Raw genomic sequence first — 13,580 nt, forward strand, 5'->3', positions numbered from 1 at the left:
GGTTTTCCACCTTCCCTTGAAAGTTTGGCAGACCTGGAAGGCAAGTCTGCGTTCACATTCTGGTGGACCTCTCCTATCAACTCAGCTGGAGCTGTGTGGTCAGTGGCTGCCCTCATTACGTGAGACATTTGATTTTGTGATCATTGCTTTCCTTTCATTCATTCAAAGAGTATTCAACAGTGGGGCTGGGGGAGGATGATGGGCAGTCTAAAGGGTGCAGAGCTTTAGTTGGGGAAGATGAAAAAGTCCTGGAGATGGATGGTGGTAATGGCTGCCTAATAACATGAATGTACTTAAGGCCACAGAACTGTAGACTTAAAGTGGTTAAAATGGTAAATTTTACAGTATGCATATTTTACCACAACAAATTTTTGTTAAAGATTTTATTTATTTATTAGAGAGAGAGAGTAGAGTAGGGGGAGGGGCAGAGAGACAAGCAGACTCCCTGCAGAGCAGGGACCACCCCACTCTCATGTGGGGCTCCATCCCAGGACCCTGAGATCATGACCTGAGCCAAAATCAAGAGTTGTACATTAAACAGACTGAGTCACCCAGGCACCCCTCAATATTTTTAATAAAAGATTCAATACTAAGGGTTTACCAGGCCCAAGGCACTCTGCTGGTTGCTAAGTAAGGACCCAGCTAAGACATGGTCACCACTCAACCCTGCCAAAAAAGCACTAAACAACAATTTCATAATTATTACGCTTGTACCAGTGCTTGCAAGGGAGAGGAAGCACACAGTACTGGGAGATCCTACCTTATTAAAGGAGCCTTGTTTCAACTGAGGAGCTTGAGAGGAGGGGTCATGTGCAGAGGATAGCCAAGCAACAAGATCCAGACACACAAATCCTGCCGAGACGTGTGGCAGGGTGCTCCCTCACCTCCCTTGCCTCTGAAGCACCTGCCTCCAGACTTCTTTCAGGTAAGAAATCAGCAGTCTCAGTTAAGCCTCTATTATGTTGAATTTTCTTTCACTGGTAGCAGAGCCCAGTGCTCCCTGTTACACACTTCCCAGGGAAGCCTTTCTTGATCTTCTAGTTGAAATAAGGCTCTCTATAATAAGATCCCCAGCCCTCTGGACTTCTCTTTTGTAGCACATGACTAATTGTGATGGTATTAATTGTTCAGTGTCGATGACACAAGCTGGAGTTGTGACCATGTCTGGCTTACTTATTACATCCCCAGCACCCATAGAGTGGCTTGGGTCTGGAAGACACTTGCATAGGGGCACCTGACTGGCTCAGTCAGTAAAGCCTGCGACTCTTGATATCGGGGTTATGGGTCTGAGCCCCACATTGGTTGTAGAAATTACTTAAAAATAAAATCTTAAAAAAAAAAAAAAAGGGGGATCCCTGGTGGCTCAGTGGTTTGGTGCCTGCTCTTGGCCCAGGGCGCGATCCTGGAGTCCCAGGATCAAGTTCCACGTCAGGCTCCCGGCGCGGAGCCTGCTTCTCCCTCCTCCTGTGTCTCTGCCTCTCTCTCTCTCTGTCTATGTCTATAATAAATAAATAAATAAATAAATAAATAAATAAATAAATAAATAAATCTTTTTAAAAAGTAAAATAAAATCTTAAAAAAAACCCAACTTGTTGAATATATGAATGAATGGGCAGACTGGATTAGATCAGAGGTTAGATACTTAAATGCCCATTAGGATCTGCAAGGTAATGCAAACAAGAAAAGCAGGCTGGCTATAAATAAGCCTGCAGGAAGGAGATACAGCCTGCGGAGGACACATACCCATCCTGTAGGGACAGTCCTTAGAGGTTGCACAGAACACTTGCACTTACATCCTTTAACCAAAATTAAGTCATTTAACTATATCCAGTTGTAAGGGAGACTGGGATTCAGTATACATTAAATCTGGGCAGCCATGAGCTCAGCTAAAAAGGGAGGGTTCTATTATAAAGGAAGAAAGAGACAACATTTGGGGGACAACCAAAAGTTTGTGCAGAGAAATAGAGAAGATCTGAAGAATGAACAAAAATGTCCTAGATCAGTGGCTCTACCAGTGTGACCACAGTATGTGTGTGTGTGTGTGTGGGGGGGTGGTTCCTGAGACCCTTTAAGGGAGATCTTGAGGTCAAGCTACTTGCATAAAAATAATAAGACATTATTGGCTTTTGTCACTATGTTGACATTGCAATGATGTTGCAAAAGCAATCTGGGTTAGACTGCTGCCTTAGCATAAATCAAGGCAGCAGAGCCAAACTGTGCTGTAGTCATTTTGTTCTTCAACTGCCAGGCACTTGCAGTAAAAAAAGAATAAAAATATTAATGCCACTTTCACTTAAGAATGCCTTTGATGAAGCAGTAAATATTAATGTTATTAAATCTCAAACCTTGAGTACACTGTGCTATAAAATGAGAAGTAGCATGACTGCCTTTCTGCTGCAAATGAATCACAATGTTGTCTCAAATAGAAACACCTGCATTAATTGTTGGGAGTTGCAAGCTCAACTAGCCACTTTTTTCATAGCAGGAAAAGGTTATGGTCACATGGGCACATTTAAATGAGCACTTGGGCTGCTGGTGCAGGATGGCCTAGAGGACAACAGAATGGGGAGGCCAAGAGACCAGTGAGGAGGCAGGGGCTGTCACCCAGGCACAGGATGGGGATGGCATTTGGGGTTAGAATGGATGGAACAGTGGTAGTTGGGCAGAGTGACTCTGATAGACATCTAAGAGAGTTTGAAGGTAACATCCACAGGAAATGGCGAATAAACACATGCAAGGAGTTGGGTGAAGGAGTCAGAGATTACACCCAGTTTATTTGGCATGAGCAGCTGGGAGGTGCCAAAGCCTTCGCTAAGTGGGGGACTTGTAGAAGTAGGTCTGGAGGGTAGCGGTAAGTAGATGATAAGTGTAGTTTGGGGCATGTTGGGTTTGCTATGTGTGGTGAGCATCCAAAAGGAGATGTCTGATGAGCAGATGGATCTACACATCTGGAGCTCAAGAGAGACATGGGCTGGAGAAACACTTGAGGCCTGGCCAGACAGGAAGGTCCAGAGAAAAAGGGTCTGGTCCATGGTCACTCTGGGGGTCAGTCCTCAGGTCTCAGGTAACTGCCCAGACCCTCTCTGCCACACGGGGCCAGCTGGAATGCCTTTGGTGCCTCCTTGCTGAACAAATGCCCTCAGGACTCTGGAGCAAGGGGATGTTTGGGGCTTACCACGAGTGTCCTCATGTGTCCTCTACTTCCTTTCTACTTCTTCCACTGAAATCCAGACCAGCTTGCAAGTATCATTGAGGCCATCTTTTTTCTTGTTACACAACAAGAAATGCTGTGACACTCTATTCTCCAGCCTGGTTCTGCTCAACTTTTTCCTTTGACTTTGGCATTTTCACTTTGACATCTTCCCCAAGAGGCAGGGGGTGGGCACCCCAGCCCCAGATGGTGACACTGGGGGCTGGCCCAGGCCTGGGGTGTGGAGGAGCCTTACCGCCGGGCTTCCTGTCTCTTCGTTTACATACATCTCTGCAGAAGTAACAAGCGTTCTTCCCAGTGGGCTCCTAGCCTTCACATAGACACACCTGCGTGAGAAGCAGAGGGGAGGAAAGACACAGGCCCGGAGGTAAGATGGACAGACTCAGCTTCATTCCTTTCCATGGGTCTGGGAAGGGAAGGAGAACGCGGCAGCAGATGTGGTGAAATGTTCTGGACTCCCAGTTTTCTGCCCACAGTTCTGGCCATCTTGTCTTGTATTTCACAGTGGATCTGTGAGTTTCAAGAGGCTGGGGATTTTTTTTTTTTTTTTTTTTGAGGCTGGGGATTATGGAAAATTTCTCTCTGCGTCCCCCTGTGCATATCCCTTTAGTGCTTGGAGCAGACAGTGCTCCTCAGAGGGGCGTTGAGCTGGATTATAAAATCAGAGAAGGCACAGAGACTTTAGGCCATCTTGGGCTGAGAAAGACCATGGGAGGCAACTAGTCAAGGGGCAGTGGAGGAGATGAAGATAGGAAGAGGGGAAAAAAGGAGAAAAGACGGAAGAAAGGGTAGGAAATGAATAGAAAGAATAAATACACATTAAGGAGAAAGGATGCCTATAAAAAAATGAAAAAGGGAAACAAAGGAAAAGCAATAAAATGAGAAAGAAGTGAAATCTAGTCTAGAAGCAATTCTCCTCAAGTCAATTTTCCCAGTGACGCAATTGCCAGAAATTTATACCAGAAATAATACTTGTTTGCAGTATTTCAAAAGCCCTATGGTTGAGGTAGCCTCCTTTAACTATCTTTTCTGTTAACACGTATTTCTACATTTTTTTTAACTTTTGGGCATTTTTTGTGATTTTTGAATGATATGTCTAAGGGCCCTCCTGTTTTAATGAGCTTTAAAATGATTAACGCAATTCTCAAAAAGGGTTGAAACTGAGCTCTTAGGTATGCAATACTATACAAGTGATAGATACATATTCTTTAGGTAAATATGTCATTAGAAAAAGGGGTTCTAAGGCATTAGTTTTAGATGTCTCAGCTGTTCTAGAAAAGGAGGCTAGGTGGTTTAGAAAAGGATTTGTAGGCGGTGGTACCCCTCAAGATGGGACACCCTGTACAACTCTAACCTCCCACCTCCAAGCTTTTTGTCCTTTCCCCTTTCCTAAGACCTCCGTGGCTTTGCTGTGCTACCCCACAGGTGTCCTCTGCCTTCCCTTCTAGACATATTCTGGGAGAAGGACCTTCTTGGTACCGGCGGATTCTTCAAAATAGAAAGGCCCCATTATTGCTAATTCAAATATTTCCCTTTGGGTGGAATAGCTCTTCCTGAAAGTCCCATTGTTGGACAAAATTTTAGGGGCATAAGGCTAAGAGTAGAACCTGATGAGGGAGGTGATTCCGTTTCATATTTTGACAAATAATTTCTTGGGCTGTGTTAGAGTCTGTGGGCTCACACAAAATGGCCGCCCTCTTAACCTCAGATGGAAGACTTCCCAGAGGTCAGGGTCAGAGAGAACACCCAATAAGATTTTGGTCTTTCAGTTAGGGGACACGTATACAAAAGAGTTCTACCTTGAAATAAGAATTCCCCCTCATCAACTGGTTCTAGGCAGAAGACTTGTAGCATCTTAGGCCTTGATCCTGGCCATAATGGTGACATGGGGAGTTCAGCAGACCAAGGGCCTTACACATTTTGGACACTCAGTAAATGTTAAATAAAATAAATTTGAGGAGGGTGGGCAATGGAAGGGGGAAGATGGGGGCCTGAGTTTGGAGGGCTCTTTGGTTGAGCTCTGTTCCACACCTTTTGGGGGATTTAGGGGAAGGAAGGAGGGCATGGCTCCCCCACCCACGTGGGCGTCTGAGGCAAAGGAGAGGATGGCGGAGGTTGTAGCCACTGAACCACAAGGGTCCCTTAGAGGGTCATGGTCTCTAGGAAGTTTAAATGAAACCAATGAGCAGTAGAGAGGGTGTATGTGGTGGGGGGGGCACATCCCGTGGCAAGGCTTGAGGGGCTGCCTGGGGGCTCTGGGGAGAAGATGAAAGTGTCTATGGGACCACAGACTGTTGCTGTGGTGGGGCTGTGCCCTCTTCCTCTCCCCAGTCTCGCTCCTCATCCCACCTGGGAGGCCAGGGCCAGGGCAACAGGAACCTCAAAAGCTCTGAGAGTTTGCCAGTGTGTTGCCATTTTGCTCTCATAGTTCTCTCATTCTCTTTTGAGCTCTCTTGTGGTCTCTTGCTCTGGGGCTGTGTCTTGCCTCTCAGAATGTCTTCACCTCTTTCTCTCTGACTATCCGGTTTGTACTACCCTGGGCTTGGTGTGGGGTCAGGGCTCCTGTGAAGTGTAGCTGTGGCTTTAATGAGCTGCTCTGGGTCTCTCCGGCCCATCCTTCCTCATCCTCCTTTGGGGCCTCTGTGTGTTTCTTAGAATCTGTCCTTTTCCCTTGGTCTACCCTGCGGACATCTCCCTTGCACCCACCTTTGGCTCCAGGCTGTGCTCTGCAGGCTCCCTTCACATCAAAGCTTGTTGAAAGCTGGCATTCCTGCCAGAAGCCTGGATGCCTATTTACTGGCAAGAAGGGGCTAGAGGTTAGTGGCAGCTGGAGGTGGAGATGAAAGAGAGGGAGAGGCCAGGGGCACTCTAGGCAAGATCGACAGAGCCAGAATTGGGTCCTGGCATGTAGGACCAAGAGGAAGAGAGCTACAGATGTGGGGAGTTGAAGACAGGATACAGAAATGCCCAGATGTGAGCAGAGAAATAAGAAGAGAGAGAGAAAGAGAGAGAGAGCGTGATGCCAGGACCTGGGGGACCAGCAAGCCCTCCCAGCCTCTCTCAAGGGGCTATGGTGTACAGGATGCTACTGTACTGGGGCACAGTGCCTCTGGGGAGGATGAGGATGTGGGAATCAAAAGCCTGCTCTCTGGGGCGGCAGCGGAAGCCCAAGTCACCAAAGCAAGCAGCAGATGGAAACCCATAGCCTCCTCCACCTAGCTGAGCCCTGGGTAAGTTGGGGCAGTACAAGGAGCTGGAGGTGGGGAAGTAGCCCTCTGGCACAGACCACCGGATCATGGCGTGAAGAAGAAGGAAATGACCACCATTTGGGGAAGGGTCAAGAATGTTCCTAGCCTTCTCCAGGCATTCATGCTGAATTTGGACACCAGGGAAGGGATATTCCAAATGGAGACTCCTTTACTCTCTGCTCACTAAGAACACAGTGAGTTGTGATAGGGGGACAGTGGAAGCCACTCTCAGATGGAAGAGTGGCTGTACCGTAGTCTCTCCCCTCCCCACGCCCCATGCTAACTGGTAAACAACTGCACCCATGACTAGCCTCTTTCCTCCTCTTCTGGAGACCTCATGATTTCTTCACTTCCTATTTCCTTTGTTTAGAAAACAATTCTATCAGGGGCGTCTGACTGACTCAGTTGGAAGATCATACAACTGGTGATCTCAGGGTCATGAGTTCAAGCCCCACGTTGGGTGTAGAGATTACTCAAAAAATAAATAAACAACAGAAAATTCTGTCAAGCCTCTGCCTTGAGTTGGCCCTGGGACATTCTTCCTTCAGGCAGATGGAGTGAGTGGAGTTCGCTTTTTTGTCTTGTTTTAAATCTTCCGGCAAATCTCATTAGGAAGCGCATGTCCCCAGCACCCATCTGAGTACGACAGCCCTATCATGGATTAGTACCCAACAGGAAACAGAATCTGCCTCGGATGGTTCAAGAGACTGCAGAAACGGGGTTATTCCCAGGGGTGTGAAGAGGGAACCAGACAGTGCATGGAGGCACACTGATGTTACCAATAGCAGGCAGGGTCCTGAAGGGGCAAGGGTGGAATGATGTTTCCGGAACCCAGTGAGGGTTTGAGCTGAGCCACCTGAAAGGAGCTACAGTCAGGGTGTGGAGAGAAGAAGGGGTGAGGGAAGGAGTATAGCTATTGCCAGAAAGCATGCCAGACTAGGAAGAGAATTAGGAAAAATGCTCCCACTTCTTTCCCTGCCCCTCCCACCTCTTGTGGGTTCTTCCCACTGGCCAACCCCAACTAGTAGCAGGAGGGCAAGGGAGCCTGGGTGGTACAGTCTGCCCAAGTCAATCTCCTTATAGAGAGCAGGGCAGAGAGGTAGGAGAATGGCCCAGGGATGGGGCGGTGGGGGAGAGGTGGTGGTGATGAGGGGGCACAAGAACAAGCAGCATGGATGGGGATGACTTGGCTTCATTCAGGCCAGGGTTGGCTGCATACACATACTTCAATGACCCACTTTATTATTTTTTAAATAATTTTATTTATTTATTCATGAGAGATAGGCAGAGGGAGAAGTAGGCTCCCTGTGGGGAGCCTGATGCAGGACTCTATCCCAGGACCCTGGGGATCACGCCCTGAACAGAAGGCAGACACTCAACCACTTAGCCACCCAGGTGTCCCTCAATGACCCACTTTAGTAACAGAATTAATATGTTGAGTACAGAAAGAAATCAGTGATTTTTCCACCTTCATTCAATTCAATTTTCATTTAACTTAACCAAACATTCCAAATCCCCTCTCTACGCTCCAGCTGGTGCCAGGCCTACACTGGTAGCAGAACTGGCTAGACCATCATCTTCATTCTGAATGAGATCAGGCTTCAGGGCGGGGGGCGAAGATGGGAGGGAACCCAAATCACCACATCATGAGACAGAAGGTGGGTTGTGCCCTCAGGGCATCAACAGGGTGCTGTAGGAGTGGGCAGGTAGCTGCAGAGCTCAGACAACAAAGACTGGGCTAGGGGATAGAAAAACGAGGTTGGATGCAGGACCTCATCTTGCCAAGCTCTAGAGGAGTTCATGCTACCCCCCCGCCCTCATCCAGGCAACCACCCCTCTGAGGCCTCCTTACAGTCTGGGCCTGGAGGCCTGGAGCTCAGAGATCCGAGCCCGGTTCCTGCCTGCCTTCCAGACATTATCTGGTGGCCTTCCTCAAGTCTCCACTTCTTGCGTGTCATCTGGTCCCCTTCCTAAAACTTTACACAGACCATGTCACATTTCTCTCAAAAAGCAGCAGTTTTGGGGCACCTGGGTGGCTCAGTGGTTGAGTGTCTGCCTTTGGCTCAGTTCATGATCCCAGGGTCCTGGGATCGAGTCCTGCATCGGGCTCCCTGTTCAATGGGGATAGCAGATACCTCTACTGATATCTCTGCCTCTCTTTCCGTGTCTCTCATGACTAAATAAATAAAATCTTAAAAAAAAAACAAAAAACAAAAAAAACAGTTTCTCCTAGTTGCCTGAAGAACAAAGCCCTGACTTTCTGGCCAACCTGTCCAGGTTCTTAGTCAGGCCTGAGATGTCTTCCCACATCCCACCAGCTCCCTCCCTGAGTCTTCTCCAGACTCCCAGCGGGGGCACAGCCCTGCCACCTGCCACTCTTTCTGACGCGGGGCAGCAGAGCGGTGGGGTGCTCCTCCCCTTTCCTTTCCCTGTAACTCATGGTTTGCAAACTGGAGCTGGTGCCAGCCACCAGGGTGGGGGGTGGGGTTGTGAATACACAGCAGGCTTGACCCACCCCCAGATTCTGATTCAGCAGATATGGGGTAGGGCCTGAGAATTTGCACTTCTAACAAGTTGACAGGTGACACCTAGGCTGCTGCTGATCCAGGACCACACTTGGAGGATCACTGCTCTAACCTCCCATTGTGCTAGGTCCATCCAGACCTTTTCTAAATTCTCTCCACCCCCCAGCCTCAACCACCTCCAGAGCTCACAGAAACCAACTCTGAAATAGCATTTTTCTGCTCTCCCTCAGAGGCTTTACAGGGTTGGTCTGAGAGCAAGCAGGGAGTTTACCCACTGCTCCGTCTCTTCCTCACCCCACACAGTGTGGCCCTCCCCAAGTCCTGGGAATCTGCCTCAAACCTGCTCTTGAGGCAGTCTGTTTTTCTACACTTCCATCATTCTGAGTTGTCTGAGCTCAGGCCTAACTTCTCTCACCAGGATCATTTCAATCATACCTCCTGCGCTCAGCCTCTTCTAGCTTGTCTTTCACACAACAGCTGAAGGGGTCCATTATGCAAATCAAATCATGTAATTCTCCACATAAAGTCCTTGAGTGGCTGGGTAGTGCCTAGGGTCACAGCTCGGTATCATAGCATGGCATTCAAGGACCTTCATGACCTGGCCACGCCCCACCCTCCGCCCCTTCTCAGTCTCCACCAATTTGCCACCTTCTCTGTGAATCCTTTTTTAAATTTAATTTAATTTACTTTATTTATTCATGAGAGACAGGCAGAGACATAGGCAGAGGGAGAAGCGGGCTTCCTGATGCAGGACTGAATCCCAGACCCCGGGATCACCACCTAAGGCAAAGGCAGACACTCAACCCCTGAGCCACCCAGGCATCCCTGTGAATCCTTTTCTGATTCCACTTAGATGGCCTGGGCACAGCATTGTGTGGTGTGTCCTGGTGGATGTCTGCTTAGAAGTATGCACATTTAGGTCCCTGGCTTGGCTGTATGGGTGAGATTGCATACCATCCCCTTATGTCCCTTTGCACCCCAAGCTCAGTAAATGCCTACTAACTAATGGTCAGTATCTCCCTTAGGCCCTGCGCTTTGTGCGGTGTGGGGGGAAGGCCCAGGTCCCTGCCTGCCTCAGGGAAGCCACAATGAATCGAGAAGCGGCTTTTAGGCACTTGCTCCTGATGCTGCAATTGGGTGAGTGCGCAGATTTGGAGATCCAGTGGGAGGAGGGGCTGCCTGGTAAATGCCAGGGTGGGGAGATGGGGTGGAGGCAGGGCAGCAACAGCCTTGAGGCCTGATTTCCTTCTTTTCTACCTAGTGATGCTCTCAGCGGTCACTCCTGTAAGAGAAGTGGTGTTGGGGAAGGCAGGAGATGCAGTGGAGCTGCCCTGCCAAACTTCCCAGAAGAACATACACTTCAACTGGAGAGATTCTTCCATGGTCAAGATTCTGGGAAATAAGGGCTCCTTCTGGACTGTAGGTAGGGTGGCCCAGCTCCCATGCAGGGAGGAAACCACCATGGACTGAGCATCCCTGGTGTCAGAGCTCTGCTCTTGGTAAACTCTGAGATCCCAGAGGGCTCTGGTTGACAGACTCACGTACACTCTCCCAGTCCAGAGTTTCCCTGTGCTAACTGCAGGTGACCTGGGGAATGGCATTTGGTGTCTATTATAATTTCAGAATTTTAATATTCATGGCCTTAGTTTAATAGATATTAGAAAAATAACTATCATATAAAACCTGTGATTTCATGAATATTATTGTGATAGACCCATGTTGATACATTTTTACTTAACAAGAAACAGAGAGAAGACAAAATATGAGTATCAAGAATGAAGATATTTCTATAGAATATCTTCTTTATATTACTATAAAGACATTAAAAGGATAATATGCAAATATTATATCTGCAAGCCAATAAATTTAACAATTTATATAAAATGGAAAAATTCCTTGAAAATCACAATTTATAATTTACCAACTGACACAAGAAGAAACAGAAAATTTTTGAATAGCTCTTTCTACTAAAGAAATTGAACTTGGGGCATCTGGGTGGCTCTGTGGTTGAGCATCTGCCTTTGGCTCAGGTCATGATCCCGGGATCTTGGGACCAGTTCTGTGTCAGGCTCCCCACAAGGAGCCTGCTTCCCCCTCTGCCTGTGTCTCTGCCTGTCTGTGTGTCTCTCATGAATAAATAAAATAAATAAATAAATCTTTAAAATAAAATATCTTTAAATCTTTAAAATAAATAAATAAAATCTTAAAAAAAATAGAAACATATCCACAGTATCATTATAATCCATTAAAAATGAAATATAATCCCTTAATGATGATTAATATCCAGCCAGTGTTCAAATTTTCCCAACTACCTCTAATATTATTTTTACATTTTGTTTATTTGAACAGGATCCACATAAAAATTTATGTATGGTATTTGGTTGATATGTCCCTTAAGTCCCTTTGAATGTCTATATTTACTCCCCAGACTTTTTTCCCCTTACCACCGATTGGTTTGAAGAAACCAGGCAATTGTCCTGTGAAGTTTTGTACATTTGAGTAGGAGCTGGCTGCATTTCCATGGTATTATTTAGCATGTTCCTCTGTCCTTTGAACCTCCTATAGATTGGTGGTTAAATCTAGAGACTTGATTAAGTTTTCATTTCATTTTTTTTGATAGGAATACCTCATAAGTGGTGGTTTGTACTACCAATTTCATCACATCAGGAGCTATGTGATGTCTATCATTCTTTTTGTGCTATTAAGATTAATTGCTGGGTTCAAGTGTTAGCTTTAAGTGGTAATTATAAAACACTATTTTTAGTTTCTTAGTTTTTTCTAAAGATTTTATTTATTTATTCACAAGGGACACAGAGAGGGGGGAGAGAGAGAGAGAGACAGAGACAGAGACACAGGCAGAGGAGAAGGCTCCATGCAGGGAGCCTGATGTGGGACTCAATTCTGGTACTCCAGGATCACACCCTGGGCTGAAGGTGGCGCTAAACTGCTGAGCCACCTGGGCTGCCCTCTTAGTTTTTATAATTGCCTTTTGTTTATGTCAGATGATATGGACTTTCTGTTTATTATAGTGATGTAAACTTTCTTTTTATTTATTTATTTTTATTTTTTAGAGAGAGAGCACGAGCCAGGGATGGGAGGGGCAGAGGGAAAGGGAGAGAGAGAGAATCTTAAGTAGGCTCCACACTCAGTGTGAAAGCTCAATGTGGGGCTTGATCTCACAACTCCAAGATCATGAATTGAGGTGAAATCAAGAGTAGGATCCTTGGGATGCCTGGGTGGCTTAGTGGTTGAATGTCTGTATTTGGCTCAGGTCGTGAACCCATGATCCTGGGATCTAGTCTGGCATCTGGCTCCCCACAGGGAGTCTGCTTCCTTCTCTGCCTGTGTCTCTTCCTCTCTCTGTGTGTCTTTAATGAAAAAATAAATAAAATCTTTATTAAAAAAAAAACGAGTAGGTTGTTTAACCAACTGAGCCACCTCAACTTTCCTTTTAAGATAGATTTATTTAATCTAAAAAAGTGAATGCATTTAAAGATGTTACATTAAAAAGATAGGTAAATTTGGCCAAAATCATGTATAAGCTGTGTGAATGGTTGGAGTCTGGGAAATACGGCTCTAGTACAAGACTTTGATTTTACCAGGGAGAAGTCCCTGGCCTCAGTTTGTGCTAGATTAGAGGCAGAGCTGGGGCTAGAGCTTTGGTCTTTCAACTTTCAGGCCTAGGCTCTCCCATGGAAAGTCATCCTCAGGGCAGAAAAACCTGAACTGGCCACTGTGTATTGAAAACCATCTTTGTTTAAAAAAAAAAGAAAGAGGGATCCCTGGGTGGCGCAGCGGTTTGGCGCCTGCCTTTGGCCCAGGGCGCGATCCTGGAGACCCGGGATCGAATCCCACGTCGGGCTCCCGGTGCATGGAGCCTGCTTCTCCCTCTGCCTGTGTCTCTGCCTCTCTCTCTCTCTCTCTCTCTGTGACTGTCATAAATAAATAAAAATTAAAAAAAATTTATAAAAAAAAAAAAAAATAAAAAAAAAATAAAAAAAAAAGAAAGAAAGAAAGAAAGAAAGAAAGAAAGAAAGAAAAAAGAAAAGAAAAGAAAATCATCTTTGTTAAAAATGGATGTCTCCTCTTCCTGCCTCTGTCCAGTGGGAGAAAAGTCCTCTGTTTTTGGCAAGGTGGTTCTTGCTGGGCCTCCAGAGTTACAATTCAGACACCCACCCATGTCCATTCTTCATGATTGGACATGAAGAAAAAGGGGAATATTGGGCTGGATCTTTTTTTTTTTAATTAAAATATATTTTATTTATTTATTCATGAGAGACATACACAGAGAGAGGTAGAGACATAGACAGATGGAGAAGCAGGCTCCATGCAGGAAGCCTAATGTAGGACTTGATCCCGGGACTCCAGAATCACACCCTGAGCCAAAGGGAGATGCTCAACCACTGAGCCACCCAGGCGTCCCGTGGGCTGGATCAAAGCCATTCCCTAAAATTTACAAATCCCCAATCCCTGGTCTCTTTCTGGTAAAGACACACAAAGCAGAAATCACCAGGTTAACTGCTTTTTGCCTGCCCGTGTCTTGTCCTTCAAACAGCTATTTAAAGAAGACCCTATGGGGGCCTCTGGGTGGTTTAG

General features: G+C 46.4%; 1 protein-coding gene across 3 annotated transcripts in view; it reads left to right on the forward strand.

Moving 5' to 3' along the window:
• Nucleotides 1-851: 851 nt before the first annotated feature.
• The window catches only part of CD4 (CD4 molecule), a 49,719-nt gene continuing 36,990 nt past the window's right edge, over nucleotides 852-13,580 (forward strand). For 2 of the 3 annotated variants that reach the window (XR_005984792.1, XM_041735367.1), the window contains exons 1-3: nucleotides 3,474-3,578; nucleotides 10,010-10,121; nucleotides 10,246-10,407. Coding sequence is in view for 2 of the 3 variants with exons in the window: in XM_041735367.1 (XP_041591301.1) it covers nucleotides 10,073-10,121; nucleotides 10,246-10,407 (211 nt within the window). In the remaining variant the exon portion in view is untranslated. Of the gene's footprint in view, nucleotides 926-3,473; nucleotides 3,579-10,009; nucleotides 10,122-10,245; nucleotides 10,408-13,580 lie in introns of those variants that run through there. The other variant, XM_041735368.1, reaches the window with a different exon arrangement.

The sequence above is a fragment of the Vulpes lagopus genome, chromosome 21, assembly GCF_018345385.1.
Source record: "Vulpes lagopus strain Blue_001 chromosome 21, ASM1834538v1, whole genome shotgun sequence".
NCBI classification, from domain to species: Eukaryota; Metazoa; Chordata; class Mammalia; order Carnivora; family Canidae; genus Vulpes; species Vulpes lagopus.